Source organism: Chiloscyllium punctatum, chromosome 3 (assembly GCF_047496795.1).
Source record: "Chiloscyllium punctatum isolate Juve2018m chromosome 3, sChiPun1.3, whole genome shotgun sequence".
Lineage (NCBI taxonomy): Eukaryota > Metazoa > Chordata > Chondrichthyes > Orectolobiformes > Hemiscylliidae > Chiloscyllium > Chiloscyllium punctatum.
This window is the reverse complement of record NC_092741.1, coordinates 122134806-122153379: the sequence shown is the minus strand read 5'-3', so window position 1 is coordinate 122153379 and position 18574 is coordinate 122134806. Positions and strand designations below refer to the sequence as shown.

General features: G+C 40.5%; 1 protein-coding gene across 5 annotated transcripts in view; it reads left to right on the top strand.

Annotated features, from left to right (window-relative positions):
* The window catches only part of LOC140464621 (frizzled-3), a 106493-nt gene extending 88143 nt beyond the window's left edge, over positions 1-18350 (top strand). For all 5 annotated transcript variants that reach the window (XM_072559934.1, XM_072559952.1, XM_072559943.1 and 2 more), the window contains 3 exons: positions 6665-6813; positions 9243-9476; positions 9739-18350. In XM_072559934.1, the coding sequence (XP_072416035.1) occupies positions 6665-6813; positions 9243-9476; positions 9739-9949 (594 nt within the window). In that variant the 3' untranslated portion in view covers positions 9950-18350. The remainder of the gene's footprint in view (positions 1-6664; positions 6814-9242; positions 9477-9738) is intronic.
* Positions 18351-18574: the final 224 nt, after the last annotated feature.

Genomic DNA, 18574 nt, shown 5'->3' with positions numbered 1-18574 from the left:
CTAAATTTGAAGGGAGTCCAAAGGAGTTTTACAAGAATGATCCCAGGGTTAGTGCTTTTCATATGAGGAGCGATTGAGGACTCTAGGTCTGTACTCGATGGAGTTTCGAAGGATGAGGGTGGATCTGATTGAAACTTGCGGAATGCTGAGAGGCCTAAATAGAGTGCATGTGGAGAAGATGTTTCCTAGTAGGATAGATTAGGACCCGAGCGCACCGCCTCAGAGTGAAGGGTCAAGACTTTAGAACTGAGATGAGGAATATTTTCAGCCAGAGGGTGGTGAATCTGTGGAACTCATTACTGCAGAAGGCTGAGGAGGCCATGTCTCTGAGTATATTTAAGACAGATAGGCTCTTGATTAAGATGGGGATCGATTTTACATGGAGAAGGCAGGAGACTGGGATTGAGAAACATATCAGCCATAATCAAATAATGGAAAAGACTCTGGGCCAACGGCCTAATTCTGCTCCTGAATCTTATAGACTTAAGGACTGCTTCTTCCCTATGATCTTTTGAAAACATTAATTATAGATTTAGATTTGAACTTGACGGAATCATTCTTAAGGGCACGTTATCCTCATGCTGCTTCGTTAAATTTATATTCCTTTCTCCACATCTGTGATGGGGTTAAAGTTTTCTTAAAACATGAGATTAAGATATGAGAATTTAACCATTGCTCCTTGGCATGCGATGGTGTTACTAGCACTGAATTTCCGTCCTATTAACTTCCTGGGGGTTACCATTACCCAGAAACTGACTGGATTAAATACAGTGACTACCTAAATACAGTGGCAACAAAAGCAGGTCAGAGGCAAGGAATCCTGCAGCTAGTAAGTCGCCTTCTGATTTCCTAAAACTTGTCTGCCGTCTACAAAGCACAAGTCAGGATTGTGAAGGAATACTCTCCATTGGCCTAGTTGAGTGCAGGTCCAAACTCTCAAGAAACTTGACACCATCCAGGGCAATGCAGTCCACTTGATTGGCACCGCATCCAAAAACATTCACTCCCTTAATGGCTGATGCTCAGTAGCAGCAGTGTGTACCATCTACAAGATGCATTGCAGAAATTCACCAAGGCTTCTGAAAGGACAACCATTTAGAAGAACAAGGGCAACAGAAACATGGGAACTGCACCACCTGAAAGTTCCCCGTAAAGGACTCCAACAACTGGAGAGCTCTAACACCCCATCAATTGTGCTGCTTTGATGTCAAGAACATCACTTCAATCTCACCTCTGGAATTCTGTTCTTTTGTCCATATTTGGATCAAGACTACAGTAGGGCCTCAGTTGAATGACTCCGACAGAACCTAAACAAAGCACTAGGAATTGGACTATTGTTAAGTAGGGATTACTTGCTAGCACAGTCACCGTCCATCACTTTGCAAATGATTGAGGTCAGGTTGGGAATAATTAGCCAGATTGGGTTTGTTCTTTTTGTTGATAAGAGATTCCTTGGCAAATTTTCATATTTTGTGTAGGTAAAAGTGTTGGATTTAACTGGAGCTTGCTTCATGTCTGAGGGTAAGACTAGTTGTGGAGCACATGTCTTGAGTCTTTCAGCAATAGACCAGTTGAGTGAGAGGGCGAACATTCGGCAGATGGAATGTAATTGGAAAAATGTGAGGTTATGCATGTTGCTCAAAAAAACCTCCAAGTAAAGGGTTGCCCATTTAAGATGCAGAAAGAATGTTTTCTCAGGTAATGAATCTGTAGAATTCTTTGCTGCAGAAGGTGACCACAGCTAGGTTACCAAGCATATTCGAGGTTGAGATTATTAATCAGGAAATGGAATCAAGGGTTTTAGGAATAAGGCAGGAAAGTGGAGTTGAAGATTAAAAGTGCAGTATTGATCTAATTGAATGGCAGAGCAGGCTTGAAAGGCCAAATGGGCTACTTCTGCTTTTGAATCTTGTGGTCTAAAGGTCATTTACTTAGTACTTCTGTTGGAAATGATCATAAATGTTTCAGCGTGTCTTTTATGTTGATGTGCTGGGTTCCCCAAAGTTGAAGAAAGGGGAGATTTAGTATCTGTCTCCGGCTAGTTTAATTGCCCACTATCATTTCTTGATTATAAGTGGCAGTGCTGAAGATCATTGATCTGTTCCATAGGCTGTGGGTGTACATGACAGTTTAAAGGGTTGGTTTGGAGAGGAATTTGTTAAATGTGTTCAAGAAAATTTTCTTCATCAATATGTACCTGTTCCTACTAGAGAAAGAGCACAACCTGTCCTTCTCTTGGGAAATAAGGCAAGGCAAGTTACTGAAGTGTTAAGTGGGGAAGCACTTTGGGACCAGTGATCACAATTCTATTAGTTTTAAAATATCTATGGAAAAGGATAGGCCTTGTATAAAAATTAAAGTTCTGAATTTAAAGTGAGGTCAATTTTGATGGTATGAGACAGGAACTTTCAAAAGTGAGATAACGAGAGTTCAGAGGCAGCCTGTTCCTGTTAGAGTGAAGGGTAAGGCTGATAGGAATAGGAAACAGTGAAAGAATAGAAATATTGAGACTGTGGTCAAGAATAGGAAGGAGACATATGTCAGGTGTAGACAACTGGAATCAAGTGAATCTCTTGAAGAGTATAAGGGGAGTAGGGGCATTCTTAAGAAGGAAATCAGGAGGGCAGAAAGGAGATAGAAGATAGCCTTGGCAAATAATGTTAAAGATAATCCAAAGAGATCCTACAAGTACATTAATAGCAGAAGAACAACTAGAGAGAGAATAGGGCCCTTTAAAGATGAATGAGGTTCTCTATGTGTGGAACCACAAGAGATGGGAGAGATACTGAACAAATATTTTGTCAGTATTTACTGTGGAGAAAGATATGGAAGCTAGGGAACTCAGGATATTTAAAGATTGATGTCTTGAAAACAGTCCACATGACAGAAGACCAAGGTTTGTAGCTCAGGTTGAGGTTTAGGGTGTAGGTTTGCTCGCTGAGCTGTAGGTTTGATATCCAGACGTTTCATTACCTGGCTAGGTAACATCATCAGTGGCGACCTCCCAAGTGAAGCGAAACTGTTGTCTCCTGCTTTCTATTTATATCTTTCTAAAAAAAACAGTGCGCAGATTCCTCAAGAACAAACCATGACAAGCAGACAAAACACAGCCAAAAACCCTAACCACCTTACCATATATCAAAGAAGTTTCAGAAATGACAGACAGACTACTGAGACCCCTCGGAATCCTAGTAGCACACAAACCCACCAACACTCTCAAACAAAAACCAACAAATTTAAAAGACTCAGTACAACCCATGGACAAAACCAACGTCATCTATAAAATTCCATGCAAGGACTGCCACAAACACTACATAGGACAAACAGGAAGAAAGTTAGCCACCAGGATACATGAACACCAGCTAGCCACAAAAAGACACGACCCCCCTCTCCCTCGTAGCCCTACACACGGTTGAAAAAAAATCACCATTTCAACTGGGACAACACATCTATCCTGGGACAGGCTAAGCAAAGACATGCCAGAGAATTCCTAGAGGCCTGGCACTCTGACCACAATGCCATAAAGAAACACATAGATCTAGATGCCATCTATCAACCCCTCAGAAAACGAACAGGAAATGACAACACCACAAACCCCAGGAACCCCATCCAGGAGAAAGATATAAATAGAAAGCAGGAGACAACAGCTTCGCTTCACTTGGAGGTCACCATTGATGATGCTACCTAGCCAGGTAATGAAACGTCTGGATATCAAACCTACAGCTCAGCGAGCAAACCTACACCCTAGATGACAGAAGAGGAAATGCTGAAGGTCTTAAAAAAACATAATGTTGGATAAATCTCTGGGACCTAATCAAGCATATCCTAGGACACCATGGGAACCTAGGGAAGAAATTGCAGGCACCTAGCAGAGACTTTTCTATCATCTACAGCCACAGGTGAGGTGCCAAAAGACTGGGGGTGGGGTGCTAATGTTGCACCTTTAGTTAAGAAAGGCTGCAAGGAGAAGCTTGGGAACTATAGAGCAGTGAGTCTGATATCAGTGGGTAAGTCGTTGGAGGAGATTCTGAGAGATAGGATTTACATGTATTTGGAGAGGCAAGAACTGATTAGGGATAGTCAGCATGGTTTTGAGTATGGAAAATTATGTCTCTCAAACTTGATTGAGGTTTTTGAAGGTAAGAGTGAGGGCAGAGCGGTAGATGATGTCTGTGTCCACCTTGGTAAAACCTTTGACAATTTCCATATGGTAGACTGGTTAGTAAAATTAGATCACTTGGAATTCAGGGAGAGCTTGCTAACTGAATATAAAATTGGCTTGATGGTAGGAGGCAGAGAGCAGTAGTAGAAGGTTTCAATTTTGGACTGGCAGCCTGTGACCAGCGAATTTCCACAGGGATTGGTGCTGGGTCTACTGTTGTCATTTATATGAATGATTTGGATGAGAATTTAGGATGCATGGTTAGTACATTTGTGAATAACATCAAAATTAGTGGAATAGTTAACATTGAAGAAGGTTATCTAAGATTACAAAGGGATCTTGATTAATTGAACTAATGGGCCAAGGAATGGCAAATTGAGTTTAAGTTGGATGAATGAGAGGTGTTGCATTTTGCTAAGGTAAACAAGAGTAGGACATACGCAATTAATGATAGGTCCCTGGGTGAGTGTTGTCAAATGGAGAGACCTATGGTTTCCGGAAAGTGTGTTACAGATACTAAGGCTGTGAAGAAAACAGGAGCAAATTAATGCAGATGCTGGAATCTATACTGAAAACAAAAAATGCTGGAGATCACAGTAGGTCAGGTTGCATCTATGGAGAAAAAGCAAGCTAATGGTTTGAGTCTAGGTGACTCTTCATCAGAGCTCTGAAATGTTACTTACTGTCTCTCCATGGATGCTGCTTGAACAGCTGTGATCTCCAACATTTTTTGTTTTCAGTGGTGAAGAAGGTGTTTGGCACACTTGCTTTCATTGCTGAAACCATTGAGTCTAAGAGTTGGGACATCATGTTGCTATTGTTCAGGATCTTGGTGAGACCACATTTGGAGTGCTATAGGCAGGATATTATTAAATTGGAGAGAGTGCAGGAAAAATTTACAAGGATTTTACCTTGTCTGGAGGGTTTGTGTTTAAGAGGCTGGGGCTTACCTCACTAGAGTGTAGGAGGTTGAGGGGTGACCTTATTGAGGATTATAAAATCATGAGGGGTGTAGGTAAGGTGAATAGCAAAGTTCTTTTCCCTAAGTTGGGGAGTTCAAAACTGGAGGGAATTGTCTAAAGTGACAGGAAAGATTTAAAAGGGACCTGACAGGCAACCTTTTCACACAGAGGATAGTTCATATGTGGAATGAACTGCCAGGGGAAGTTGTGGATGCAGGTATAGTTAAAACATTTAATGCTATGATTTTATTGTAGACAGGATGACAAAGCAGGACCTAAATATTCTTCAATTAGAGTGGGACCCGAACCCCGTGTTATTGGCATATTATACTGCACCTACAGTTGAGCTAACTGATGAAGCAATATACCTTGCCTTTTATGATATTGGAAAGTATGAATATAGGACTTGGTCATCCCAAGGACTATGTATTGGTCAGTCTTATCTGTATTATCATGGATTCATCCACAACAGGCAAATCAGCACCTACTACACACTCAGTCTGGCAACTGTGCCCTACATGACTGTCAGCTTGTTCAGTAGTGGTATTTTAAGCCATTCTTGGTGATGGACCAGGAAATTTGCCACCCATAGCAAATTCTGGTTCTTGCTATCCTCTGTGCTTTTTTCAAATTGTTTCCAATGTAGAGCAAGGGCAGTAAGTAGTAATCATAGGCCTTTTCCTTTCCCATTTTGACCTGATACCATGTGACTGTTGAGAGTCCATTTTCAGGATTTTTGGGACCACTCCATCGTGACTGCAAGCCATACATTCACGTCTCTGGAGTTTTATCCTACTGATGAGACATAATGTACCCAGGAATGGTGATGGAACAATCCAGGACATTGGTTTTGTGATATGATTTGGTATTTTGTTGCATCTAGTTTGTGTGAATATTCTTTAGACGTACCATGTGGTAACTGATGATAATGAGTTTCCTTTCACTAATTATATGTGCAAAGTAACCATTGCCATTGACTGCTAGAAGATAAACCTGAAACCAGACTCCCTGAGGTTCTCTGGGGACAAATTAAAGTTATTTTATCATTCTGGGATGTTGTTATTAAAGACTATTTTGAAAGATTATTAATTTTCCTCATTTCCTGTATCAAATGAATTTGGTTAATTAATAAATGTAATTAATACAAACCAACCTTCATTTTGTAGGGAAAGATTGTACTTTGCTTTTCACCAATTTTAACAAAAACGTTTATAAATCTTTTTACTTGAGTATATTTGATGAAGTCAGTAAATACAAGACATTGCACCTTATATTTAAAGGGTACATACACTGTGGGTAGGGTAGGATGGGTATAATGCAACAAAGTTCAGAGGCTATCATTCTCCAGCCTACTGCACTGTATCACATTATAATGTGCTGTCCATCAGGATCCATCAAAAGAAAGTAAACTAATCATTGAGGTGTAGGCCTTGATTAGAATGAAAAGAGTTGAGTTGGTTTTAACATGCCATAATATTACCATTTCTGCTATTCTCAATATATTTCCATTCATTGTTAAATTATCTTTATCTCTCATTAGGTTACCCAGGTGAGCCACCCTGATCTTATTCTCTTCCTTATGAAATATCTGATGGCGCTGGTTGTTGGAATTCCTTCTGTATTCTGGGTTGGCAGTAAGAAGACCTGCTTTGAATGGGCTAGCTTCTTCCATGGACACAAGAAGAAAGAGTGAGTGCACCTGGGGCTCATGGCCTGGCATTTCTAATGCTGCCGTTTTTTTCCCACTGCCTGCCCTGTCTGGTATCTTTAGGTGGAGGAAGGGTATGAATGGGAGATTTTATGTCCTGCTAGAGGGGAGATAGCAGCACCTCCAACAATGCAGTGGTTACTCAGTACTGCAATCAACAAAAAATGTCAATCTTTCTGACTGCTGCAGTGTTTACAGTGTATTACAATCTGAGAGACCAATAGCTTAAAGAGATATCTGAATATCTAGGGGCACGGGAAGGCTCACACAACAAGATTTCAAGTTTTAGCACTGTTTTTTACAATAACAACAAAACTAAAAACATTGACCAACCTTTTTTTTAATGTTTACTTTATACCACTTGTAATGTAATCAAAATCTCAAGCACAAATCTATTTTACTCTGTCCTTTCAGTGAACACTTTATTCTACAGAGACTAATCCAAGGCTATTTCTCATTTTGGATAGCATATTTCCTTTTTCCTTACCCAGTTGAATAATGCCTTATCCTTGAGCTGATTTTCACAGTGAGGGTTACCTTGGCAATACCTTCCTTTCCAAAGCTAAGTGAACCTTCCTCATTTAAAACCTCACAAATATGTTTCTTCAATCTGGGAATGAATTCCTTGCTGAGTAATTAGACAGTGTGTTTTCTGTTTCACGCACAGAATTAGCTGTCTTTTTCTGTCTCAGTTGTTACCATTATAGATTAGATTCCCTACAGTATGGAAACAGGCCCTTTGGCCCAACAAATCCACACCGACCCTCTGAAGAGCAACCCACCTAGACCCATACCGCTACTCTATATTTACCTCTGATTAATGCACCTAACACTATGGACAATTTAGTATGGACAATTTAGCATGACCAATTCACCTAACGCGCACATCTTTGGATTATGGGAGGAAACCGGAGCACCTGGAGGAAACCCACACAGACACTGGGAGAATGTGCAAACTCCACACAGACAGTCATCCAAGGCAGGAATCGAACCCAGTCCCTGGCGCTGTGAGGCAGCAGTGCTAGCCACTGAGCCACCGTATTCTTGCAAACTGACCTGTCTGAGAGATTCAGGAATGTCTTAAGAAACCTGCAACCTGATGTGACTGAAGTATTCTATATACTTTTCCTTCCTAAAGCATAACCCAGTGTAAATTATTGCAGACTTCCAATGTCTGATCTATATTGGAATTAAATAGACAGTTCAAAGTATAACTTGCCACAAAATGTAAAGTTATTAAAACCTCCATGTGAGACTTGGAGACCAAACGTCTACACAGTCATCGCAAGTGCTTTTGCCATCATTTACAGGTCTGTAAATCTTGTACCTTCTTCCCAGTGGAAAATTCTTGGACCCCCATAAGCCTTATGTCACTGAAACTTATGGTCAAGTGGAATTCACAACAGGTGGCATTCCCCCTTTCATTTTACCCTAAATTAAAGAGAGAACCTCACAACAGAATAAACTTTATATTTGTAACATGTGGACTGTTAACTGAAGGCCTTCTGACCATTACTGACTGATCCATAGCTGTTACAGGAAGTATATAGCAACTCCATTGACCTGTTGAACAAAACTAGTCATTTGGGGTTCGACTCACCTCAAAACCTCCAGCATTTTCTGTACTTGTGCCTGGAGAACCATTGTTTGTTTCTGTCTGTACTGATGAATGAACAAGTGAAATTTTGTAAATTTTAATTCATCTCCTGGAAGGTCAATCAGTCCAGTGAGTCAGTGTTCCTGATACAACTGCCAGCACTAATCTCTCTTTGGAGATTTGTGTGAATTTGATGGGTCGAATGACCTGCTTTCACGCTATAGAGATTCTATGAAGTTCAGTAGGTATTGTTCACTTGAAAGAGATGTGTGGAACTTACGACACTTTGTACAGAAAATGTCTGCACTTCTGCATTGAGAAGTAAGTTCCTTCCCGTGGGATGTGTTGGAAGGAGGCCATTCTGCCGCTGAGCATGTACCATGGCTGATCTGCATCTTAACTCCATTTACCTCCCTTTTCATATCTTAATATCTTGCCTACCAAAAGTCTGTCAATCTTGAACATTCCAATTGTAACCCAACGTGCATGGCTTATTTTTGGTGAAAATTCAAGATTTTCATGACTGTTTTCGTGGGGAATTAAATGCTTCATAATTGACAGTTTTGACTGACATGGCTGTAGTTTCAAGTTGAGGCTCCCTCATTCTAATAACTTTGCACTGCACCCTTTTTGTGGCTAAAACACACATGTTTTGACAGATTTAAAAACCAGAGCTGGAATCAGAAACTAATCATTAGTAAAGGTTAATTTTAGAGGTGGGAGATAACTGAAACCTAATAGTTGGCCTGAGAATTATCTGTACTTTAACTGGATTCTATAATTGACCCAGATCTCCTGCATTTCTCTTTTCAGTTCTGTAAATGAGAGCCGCCAAGTACTGCAGGAACCCGAGTTTGCGCAGTCATTGTTGAGAGACCCCAACACCCCAATCATCCGCAAATCCCGAGGTACCTCTACACAAGGAACCTCTACTCATGCCTCTTCACAGCAGCTTGCCATTATGGATGACCAAAGGAGCAAGGCCGATAGTGTCCACAGTAAACTCAGCAGTTACCATGGCAGCCTACACAGATCAAGAGATGGCAGGTGAGTGGAGCCAGTTAGGAATCCCAATCTTCATTAGCAGTCAATGGGGTCCAGTAGTCCACACTAGATTCCAGTCTCCACCATCAGTGCTCAAACAGAAGACTGTCATTGAACACTGTTTTATGGTGCTTTCAAATATCCATCAACTTTGCTGTTCTGAAGGCCCCTGACCCCTTTAGCCCACAGTCTTTTATAAATTCTTGCACAAACCTGCTATCTATGTGACGGTTAATTGGAACCTCTGTCATTGTTCTTTTGCCAGATATACACCATGCAGCTTCAGAGGTTTGGATGAGCGGTTGGTGCATGGTAGTCTGCCGAGGCTCAATGACCAATCCCGGCAAAGCAGCCAACACCGCCTGAATGATCAGTCCCGGCAAAGCAGCATCAGGGACCTGACAAACCCAGCAACTCATATTACGCATGGTACCAGCATGAACCGGGTCATTGAGGAAGACTGCACAAGTGCCTAAACATAACCTCCTTTCCAAGGCAAAATGAAGGAGGCAAAGGGAAGATGGGCAGAGCCGTTTACAAAGCATTTACAAGAGAGAATTTGTTTTGTGGCAGTTGTTACAATAGGTCAATGGCAGATAAATAGATAAAGGTCTTGTTAATCGCAGTTTCATCTATTGTCACTAATGTTGGGAAGGAGGTTTAAATAGTTACTGACATAAACATGATGAACTCCTCTTTGGAACAACAAAAGTTTAGATGTATTTCAACTGTCACAATCAATGTAAAGGCGAGAAAGAAGGAAGTCTTCAAGGTGGCATCTCATTCCTAACAGAGAGCTGTTCGTTTTGGCTATTCTGTAAAACTGGGCAGGTAGGAAGCTTAGATTCATCTTCAAGGACAATATGATATGATTCATAATGTAAAAAAAAACTTCTTTTTATATCTTTGCTGAGACATCTTTAAATGAACATGTACATTTTTTATGCAAAATTTGACATCATGAAGACACCATTCTCATGTCTGGTCAAAAGGATCATTGGAACTATTTTTATTAACTTTATGGCAGAGATGGTAAGAATATTAATACAAAAACCTGTCAGTTTTCAGAACTCCCATCTCCATGAGATTAAATTCTATTATTAGAAACTGGATGCACGGTATGAAAGAAACAATGAAACGAAGTGATTAAAGTGTAGATATATGTTGCATTTACTTGAAATGAGATAGCTTTTGTAAAGGGGCTAATGCAAAATTTTTGTTCAGTCTTTATTTGTGTCAGGACATTGCAATGCTACCTCACAATGTTCCTTCTAATATTTGACAGGACAGGAAACAGATGAGGCAGTTTTGCCAAATAATCAGTTACTACACAGGGGCAGGGATAATGGATAGATAAATGGAATTGTGACCTAAAATGCATATTTGGCATGAACAACAAATGCTGGCCTTGTCAGTGATGCTCACGTGCCATGAAAGAATTCTTTTAAAAACACGGAACTTGTTAAGTTGGGATGCAATACACATCCAAGTTATTGTTATACCTTGTGATGGGGAAGCTTAATGATCTAGAATAGTATTGTTTCAACCCCTCTCCCAACACATGCCAATGCCCAGCTCAAAGATAAAAATAATATGGACAAATGAATAATACTGCTGACAGAAAGTATTCCACCTGACAAAGCACTCAAGCTCCATTCCATGCTTTGGGAAGAAGATCTAGGCCTACATTGTTTTATGAGTTAAGAAGTGTTAATACTCGAAATATTGACTTCTCCACCTCTTGATACTACCTAGTTTCCTGTGTTCTTCCAGCTCCTTGTTTGTATAATTTGGATTCCAGCATCTGCAGTTTTTTTGTCTGTAACCAGGTTTATACCACTGTGAAGCCTCTTCAAAGGATGCCCACTTTGAAGAGATTCTCTGCCTCCATCAGATGTGAACTCAGTGAGTTCCTTTCTCACTGCCTCACTGCTGTGACCTCTTCAGCCCTTCAGCTCTTCAACCACACTGTGAAACAACCCACTACTACAGCCACATGACCTACCACATCAACCATCTCATCCCTCAGGGCCAACAGGTACATTTTAAACCCTCAGTAATTGGACCTACCTTAAATGCCTTCATAAACAATTCTCTCTCTGGATCCTCCACTCAACCTTCTCTGCAATGCACCAGCACCTCCATTCCTTCTCCTCATTTCACACACCCCCCACCCCTCCAAAGTCTCTCTTTCCTAAACTTGTGGAGGACCTCTACTCTTTGACACAGAAACACATGCTCAACAAAGGGTTTTTCTGTTTAATATCGGACATTAAAAATTGTAAGTTCACAAGAGTCTCCTTTACTCACCTCCAGTCAGAGAAATCACTTACCATTCAAAAGCCACACCCTGTTTCTGACCACTTCCTGCCCCCCACGCTGGTGCTGCCATTACACATATGCAGACCTCATCCAGCACCAGGCCTCTCCAGTGTAACACCACTTCTGCTTCCAGTTCCAGTCCAGCACCCAAGCCTTTGTATCCATTGCACAGACCCAACCATCCATTCTCTGCTCTGTACAATTCCTCAAACGCTGCCTTGGATTCCGCCAACAAAAGGACTGGTACTTGTCTCAGCTTCCCTACAACATGCACCTCCACTCTGGATTCTTCCTCCCCCGCCCCAACTCTCCCATCAGCATATGGACACTGATCACCCAGGGTCATTCCTGGGTCCTCCTGCCCGCCTGCAGCTAGCCAACACACCTCTCTGTCCTCATCTAACCACCCTGACATACTCCCTACCCTTCCACCTCTCCTCCCTACCTCATCTTCCCCACACCCCTCCGCACATCCAGTCCTCCATCCCACTACCCTCCCACTTTCCTTTCCCTCCAACGACTGTTCTCACACCTCCCACCACCGCACCGCGTTCAACCCTCATCTAACATATGCTATTACCCTTCCAACACTCTCCTTTAGCCACCTCGAGAACTCTCCAAAACACCATACTTAAGCCATGCTACATAGACACCATATCCCCCGACCTCAAACCGTCTGAGACCGAACAGTCTGTCCTCAGAAAAGGGCTCCTCGTTCGTGCTCCTCTGCCCCCACTTCAACGAATTAGTCCTCACCTACAATAACGTTTTCTTCAATTCTTCCCACTTTCTGCAAATCCTGAGGGTGGCCATGGGCACTTGCATGGGCCCTGGCTATGCCTGTCATTTTGGTGATGTTGAACATGCCCTCTTCAGTACGTACACGGGTACTGTTCCCTAACTCTTCCGCCATTACATAGATGACTGCATTGGTGCTGCATCCTTTGCCCAGGCTGAACTGCAACAGTTCATAGTCTTCGCTAACAATTTCCATCCTGCCCTCAAATTCACTTGGTGTATCTCAGACACTTCCCTCCCTTTTCTTGACCTCTCAGTATCCATTTCTGGCAATAGTTTATGTACTGAAATTTACTATAAACCCACGTTCCCATAGTTACCTGGACCACACCTCCTACCATCTTGTATCCTGCAAAAACTCCATCCTGTTTTTCCAATTTCTCCTCCTCCATTGCATCTGGTTTGATGAGGAGACATTCCACTCCCAAGCATCCCTGTTGTCCTCCTATTTCAAACAATGCTTTTTTCTCTTCCCCCCCCCCCCATCATCCAGACAGCCCTCCACTGCACCTTTTTCATTCCCTGCTACACTGCTGTAAACCCCCTACCCCCAACAGCCCTGAAGAAGGGTTAATACCTGAAACGTTCACTTCACCTCCAGATGCTGCCTGGCTTGTTGTGTTCTTCCAGCCTCCTGTTTGTCTGCTGTTTTATGAGTACCAAGAGGTTGCTGCACTTTCAGAGGTACATTAATCCTATATTCTCCCTTAGTTGTACAAAAAACAAAATCCCACAACAATGTTCTATAACTAACATCATTAATATTTCTGATCATTGTCATATTAATGTCTGAGAGATCCTGCTCATACATATTTTGCTATATTTCCTACACTACAACCATGATTACACTTCAATTGGCTGTAAAACATTTGAGGATGTCCTGAGTCTTTGAAAGGTATCAATACATATTTCAAAACAGTTTGATCAGACTCAGTACATTGTATAAACCTGCATGTTCTCATCCCTTTGTGATCTCGGCTGGAATAGTGATGTATTTAGAGAATTACGGAATGCTTACAGCACAGAAAAGCCAATTGCTGTATCATGTCCATGCTGGCTCAGAATTAGTCAGCAAATCCCACTCCTTGCACATTTCCCCATAGCCCTGTGTTTCTTGTCAAATAATTATCCAATTCCCTTTTGAAATCACTGTTAATCTGCTTCCACCAACCATCAGGAATACATTCCAGATTCTTAGCACTCACATTAAAAGCTTTTCCCCAATGCCTTTCTAGTTTGTTGTTAGTCACCTTAAACGTCCTCTGTTTTTCAATCTTCTACCAACATGAACACTTTTGTCTATTTATTCTTCCTGGAATTCTCAGGATTTTGAATAAATCTATGAAATCTTCTGTCAACCTTAAATAAAAGCAATAAACTGCAAATGCTGGAAATCTGAAATAAATACATAAATCAGCATGTCTGGGAGCATCTCAACTGGTCTCTCATTCCCAGAGTCATTTTTGTAAGTATTTGCTGTACGCGCTCGAGTCATTTCACATGTTAAAGTTGCTCCTTTTAGAGTTGTATTCTCTGTATTGTTTCTCCTTGTCTTTCCACCAAAACTTGTCATTTCATACATCCACATTGAATTTCACCTGTCACTTATCTAGCTATTCCAATACTGTCATCTATGCTCCTTTACAGTTTGTCATGATCCTCCTCATAGTTCACAATGCTTCAAAATTGATGTGATTTTCATATTTTGAAAATGTGCCACGTGTAAATCTAGGTCATGAATCCAGATCAAGAAAAGTTATGGCCTTAACACTAAGCAAAGTGTACCTTCAACCAGGCTAAAACCAATTATTCACTATTAATAGAGTCATAGAGATGTACAGCACGGAGACAGACCCTTTGGTCCATGCCGACCAGGTATCCCAACCCAATCTAGTCCCACCTGCCAGTACCTGGTCCATATCCCTTCGAACCCTTCCTATTCATATACCCATCCAAATGCCTCTTAAATGTTGCAATTGTACCAGCCTCCACCACTTCCTCTGATAGCTCATTCCATACACGTACCACCCTCTGCGTGAAAAGGTTGCCCCTTAGGTCCCTTTTAAATCTTTCTCCCCCCTCACCCTAAACCTATGCCCTTAGTTCTGGACTCCACCACCCCAGGGAAAAGATCTTGTCTATTTATCCTATCCATGCCCCTCATGATTTTTTAAACCTCTATAAGGTCACCCCTCAGCCTCCAACGATCCAGGGAAAACAGCTGTAGCCTACTCAGCCTCTCCCGATAGCTCGAACCCTCCAACCCTGGCCACATCCTTGTAAATCTTTTCTGAACCATTTCAAGTTTTACAACATCTTTCCGATAGGAGGGAAACCAGAATTGCACACAATATTCCAAAAATGGCCTAACCAATGTTCCCTGTACAGCCCCAACATGATCTCCCAACTCCTATACTTGGTGCTCTGTCCAATAAAGGAAAGCATACCAAATGCCTTCGTTCATTATCCTATTTACCTGCGCTCCAAGATCTCTTTGTTCAGCAACATTCCCTAGGACCTTACCATTAGGTGTATAAGTCCTGATCTGATTTGCCTTTCCAAAATGCAGCCTCTCACATTTATCTAAATTAAACACCATCTGCTGCTACTCGGCCCATTGGTTCACCTGATCAAGATCCTGTTGGATTCTGAGGTAACCTCCTTCGCTGTCCACTATACCAGCAATTTTGGTGTCATCTGCAAACTTACTAACTATACCTCCTATGTTCACATCCAGATCACAGAGTTCTGTATCCTGTCACTCAGACAATTTATTTTTCACATCAACATGTTCCTTCTATGGACTTCAACTTTGCTGACATGTATGTTATTTGACATTTGCTCAAACACCTCTTGAAAGTCCATGTAGACCACGTCAACCACATTATCCTCATCAATCATTGTTTTTTTTTGATGAAGTAACAATCGAATTCAACATGACTTGTCCTGAATTAAGGAAAGCTAGCAAAAATTCATCTGTCTAAATTCAGATTATTTCTGAAGCCTTCACACCAATAATGTGAAGGGATTTTTTTTTCTGCTGCAAAGATCTCAGAGGGCCATGTATGGCAGTGGCTTCTGAAACTGGTAGTCTGATTTGGGAGTGGCATTGGGACCCCAGTGCATGGAACATCCAAGCTGCTGCGCAGCAATGCAGCTTGGAGGAAATACATTGGGAATTATCCATAATTGCTGGGTTTATCCTTGCATACTTTATTGAATAAGACTATGACATTGGCAGTTGTCCAGTCTTCTGGCATCACCTACATCTAACAGGGATTGGAAGGTTGTATCCAGTGACTCCACAATTTAAACCCTTTATCCCCCAGCATTCTCCAATACATCTGATTTGGTCCTGATTACTTAGTAAATTTAAATATAGCTAGACTTTCTAATAGTACTTTACCATGTTTTCAGCTGTCCATTGTCTCAACTGTCTCCCCTGTCCCTACGACTTGGGCAGTGTCATCTTTGATAAAGATAAATGCGGAGTATCATGTAGTTCCTTCATGCTTTCTGTCTCTCTATAAATTCACTTTTTAGTCCCTAATCAATCCTGTTCCTTTTTCCAACCTAATCTGCTCCTGCAATCCTTTCTAATTGATCCTTTTTACATCAGTTGCCAGCCTTTTCTCATACTTCCTGTTTGCTCTTATTATTCTTTTCTGTCTATATTCAGCTCGGTTCTCACTTGGTATATGACATATGTCCGTTTTTGTTTCTGTTTCATATCAGTATCTATTATTCTTGTTACTCAGTCCTTGGTTTCCCTGTATTTCTGCTTTTGTGGGGGATGTGTCAACTGTACTTGAACTGTCTCCTGTTTAGGGACAATTACGGTTTTGCCTAACCGTCTTTGTAGCTGGCCCTTTCCTAGTGAATTTTTTTCATTCTAATTGGTTCTTAGTAATTTCAATTGCTAACCTAGGTTACTATGATCATTGAGTACTAAAATGAAATCCAAGTGACTATCTTTGTTTTGACAAGTCTGCTTGAATCATGGTTTAATTATTCTAACCCATTAATTCAGAGAGGAAGTTCATGTAAATCCAAACAAATCAATCTGATGAATTTGACTTAACTTTAAAGAGATTTTCTACCTGTTGCACATCATTAACCTACTTCATAATGGTCCAGCGTTTTTGTTGAAGTTGACTCTATGTTCATCACCTTCAGATCGTCCACCTGATTTCTCTTGTACAATTGCTAAATAATAATGCCTTTATTTTCTGACATTTTAAACAGGTCAGAATTTGCCTGTTTAACACTTAGGTATTCATTCATCAACTTTAGAGATCTAAAAATCTTCACTGGCTGCAAAGAGTACATGCTGCCCTCGGTGACTAAGTATTTAACTTGATAAAGCTGTCCCAATATTTGAATATATCCAGGATTTTTTTTTGACATTCTGGACAGTAGCCCATAAAATTCTGTTCACTTTCCCTTAAACATACATCTTACGTAGCATTGTGATTTCCTACAGAGTCAATTTTATTAAATTCTTTTTCATTGCTAATTCTTGTTCTCCTATTTCCCATGTCTTGACACAGGAACTTGTATCTCTATCATTCCTCTACCAATTTTTAGACTTTTCCAAACCCAAGCTTAGCTTTGTGGAAATATCACTATTTCCAACAACAATGTTTTAGACTTTCAACTTCAGTGTTACCATTAGTCTTTTGTTTGTTTTAACGTTGCTCATCTCTGTTGTGAATGGTGCATGGCATAGAATGCTTATAAAAGGAAGAATTAATTCTCTCCTCTTTCCATTCCACTTCCCATTCTAACTTAGTTCCCAAACGTAACACTTAATCTGAATTGCAGCAAGTGAAGGTATGTTACAAGAAATGCAAACAGAAGGGTGCATTAGATGACAGAAGAAAAAGTCAATGTTGGGAATTTACAAAGAATTGTCAAAAAGAGGTAATGCATAATGAGAAATTGTAGGTTTCTTAATTATTATTTCATATTTTAAAAATTTTTTGGGCAAGTTGCAGTAGCTGCACTTGAATGATGTGAAATACAGAAAGAGACTTGCATTATTTACAATGAAACTTTGTGCTGGGTTTAGTTTACTGATTAGTTGTTGAAATGGGGTGAAAGCAGTGGCTAACTAAGTGCAACTATTTCTACCCTTTTAATTACTCAACAGATACCATTGGAAGCCACCAAGTGTAATATATTTGCCCTGAGGCTGATTCAGAAGCAATCACCAACCTGATACTCCTTCTGGCTTGTGCTCAGTTTCCCACTTTGTATAGTTAGATGTATAGACAAGTCGTCTGTCATGTTAGGAGCAGATCTGATGGGGTACTTCTGCCAAAACTACAATTCTGTTTGATAATCTATCCACATTCGGATCAAAGTGGTGAGCTTGGCACATAGGAGTCGCCATCAATATATTCTTTTTTCAAAGTGGTAACTGAAAACCATGTTCAGGAATTGTTCCTCCTCCCAACATTAACATTACTGGATTGTTGAAAACCATTGTCTTTACCATCAGAAGCAAACCAGTGGTAGAAAAGATATATTAGATGGGCCGTTGTCAAACATTAAAATGGCAAAGGAAAAGAACTTGTAACTTGCACTTGCCCCATAAAGAACCTTTTTGTTTACATTAGAATTGTGTGGATGTTTTAGTTAAGTCTTTTCAGTTTTAGCACTTTAACTGTGATTGTATAGATGTTGAAATGTAGAGATGGTAAATCAGACTTTTTTGAGAACAATAGATTTTCTAATAAAATAATTAAATCATGATTTACGTTCATATTGTGTGATTGCAATCATTTATTAATTTGTTTAGTTGGAATTTTTGACTTTTAATCTCATTTTGTTGCAGCTTTTGATTTTTATACATACTGGAATGCCAGAACAATGCATTAATATTCCATATGAAAAACAGCTGCATTTACATTTAAAAAATCATTGTGTTTCAGATAGTGATTTGCCAGATATACTATCCATTTTCAGAAATTGACAGA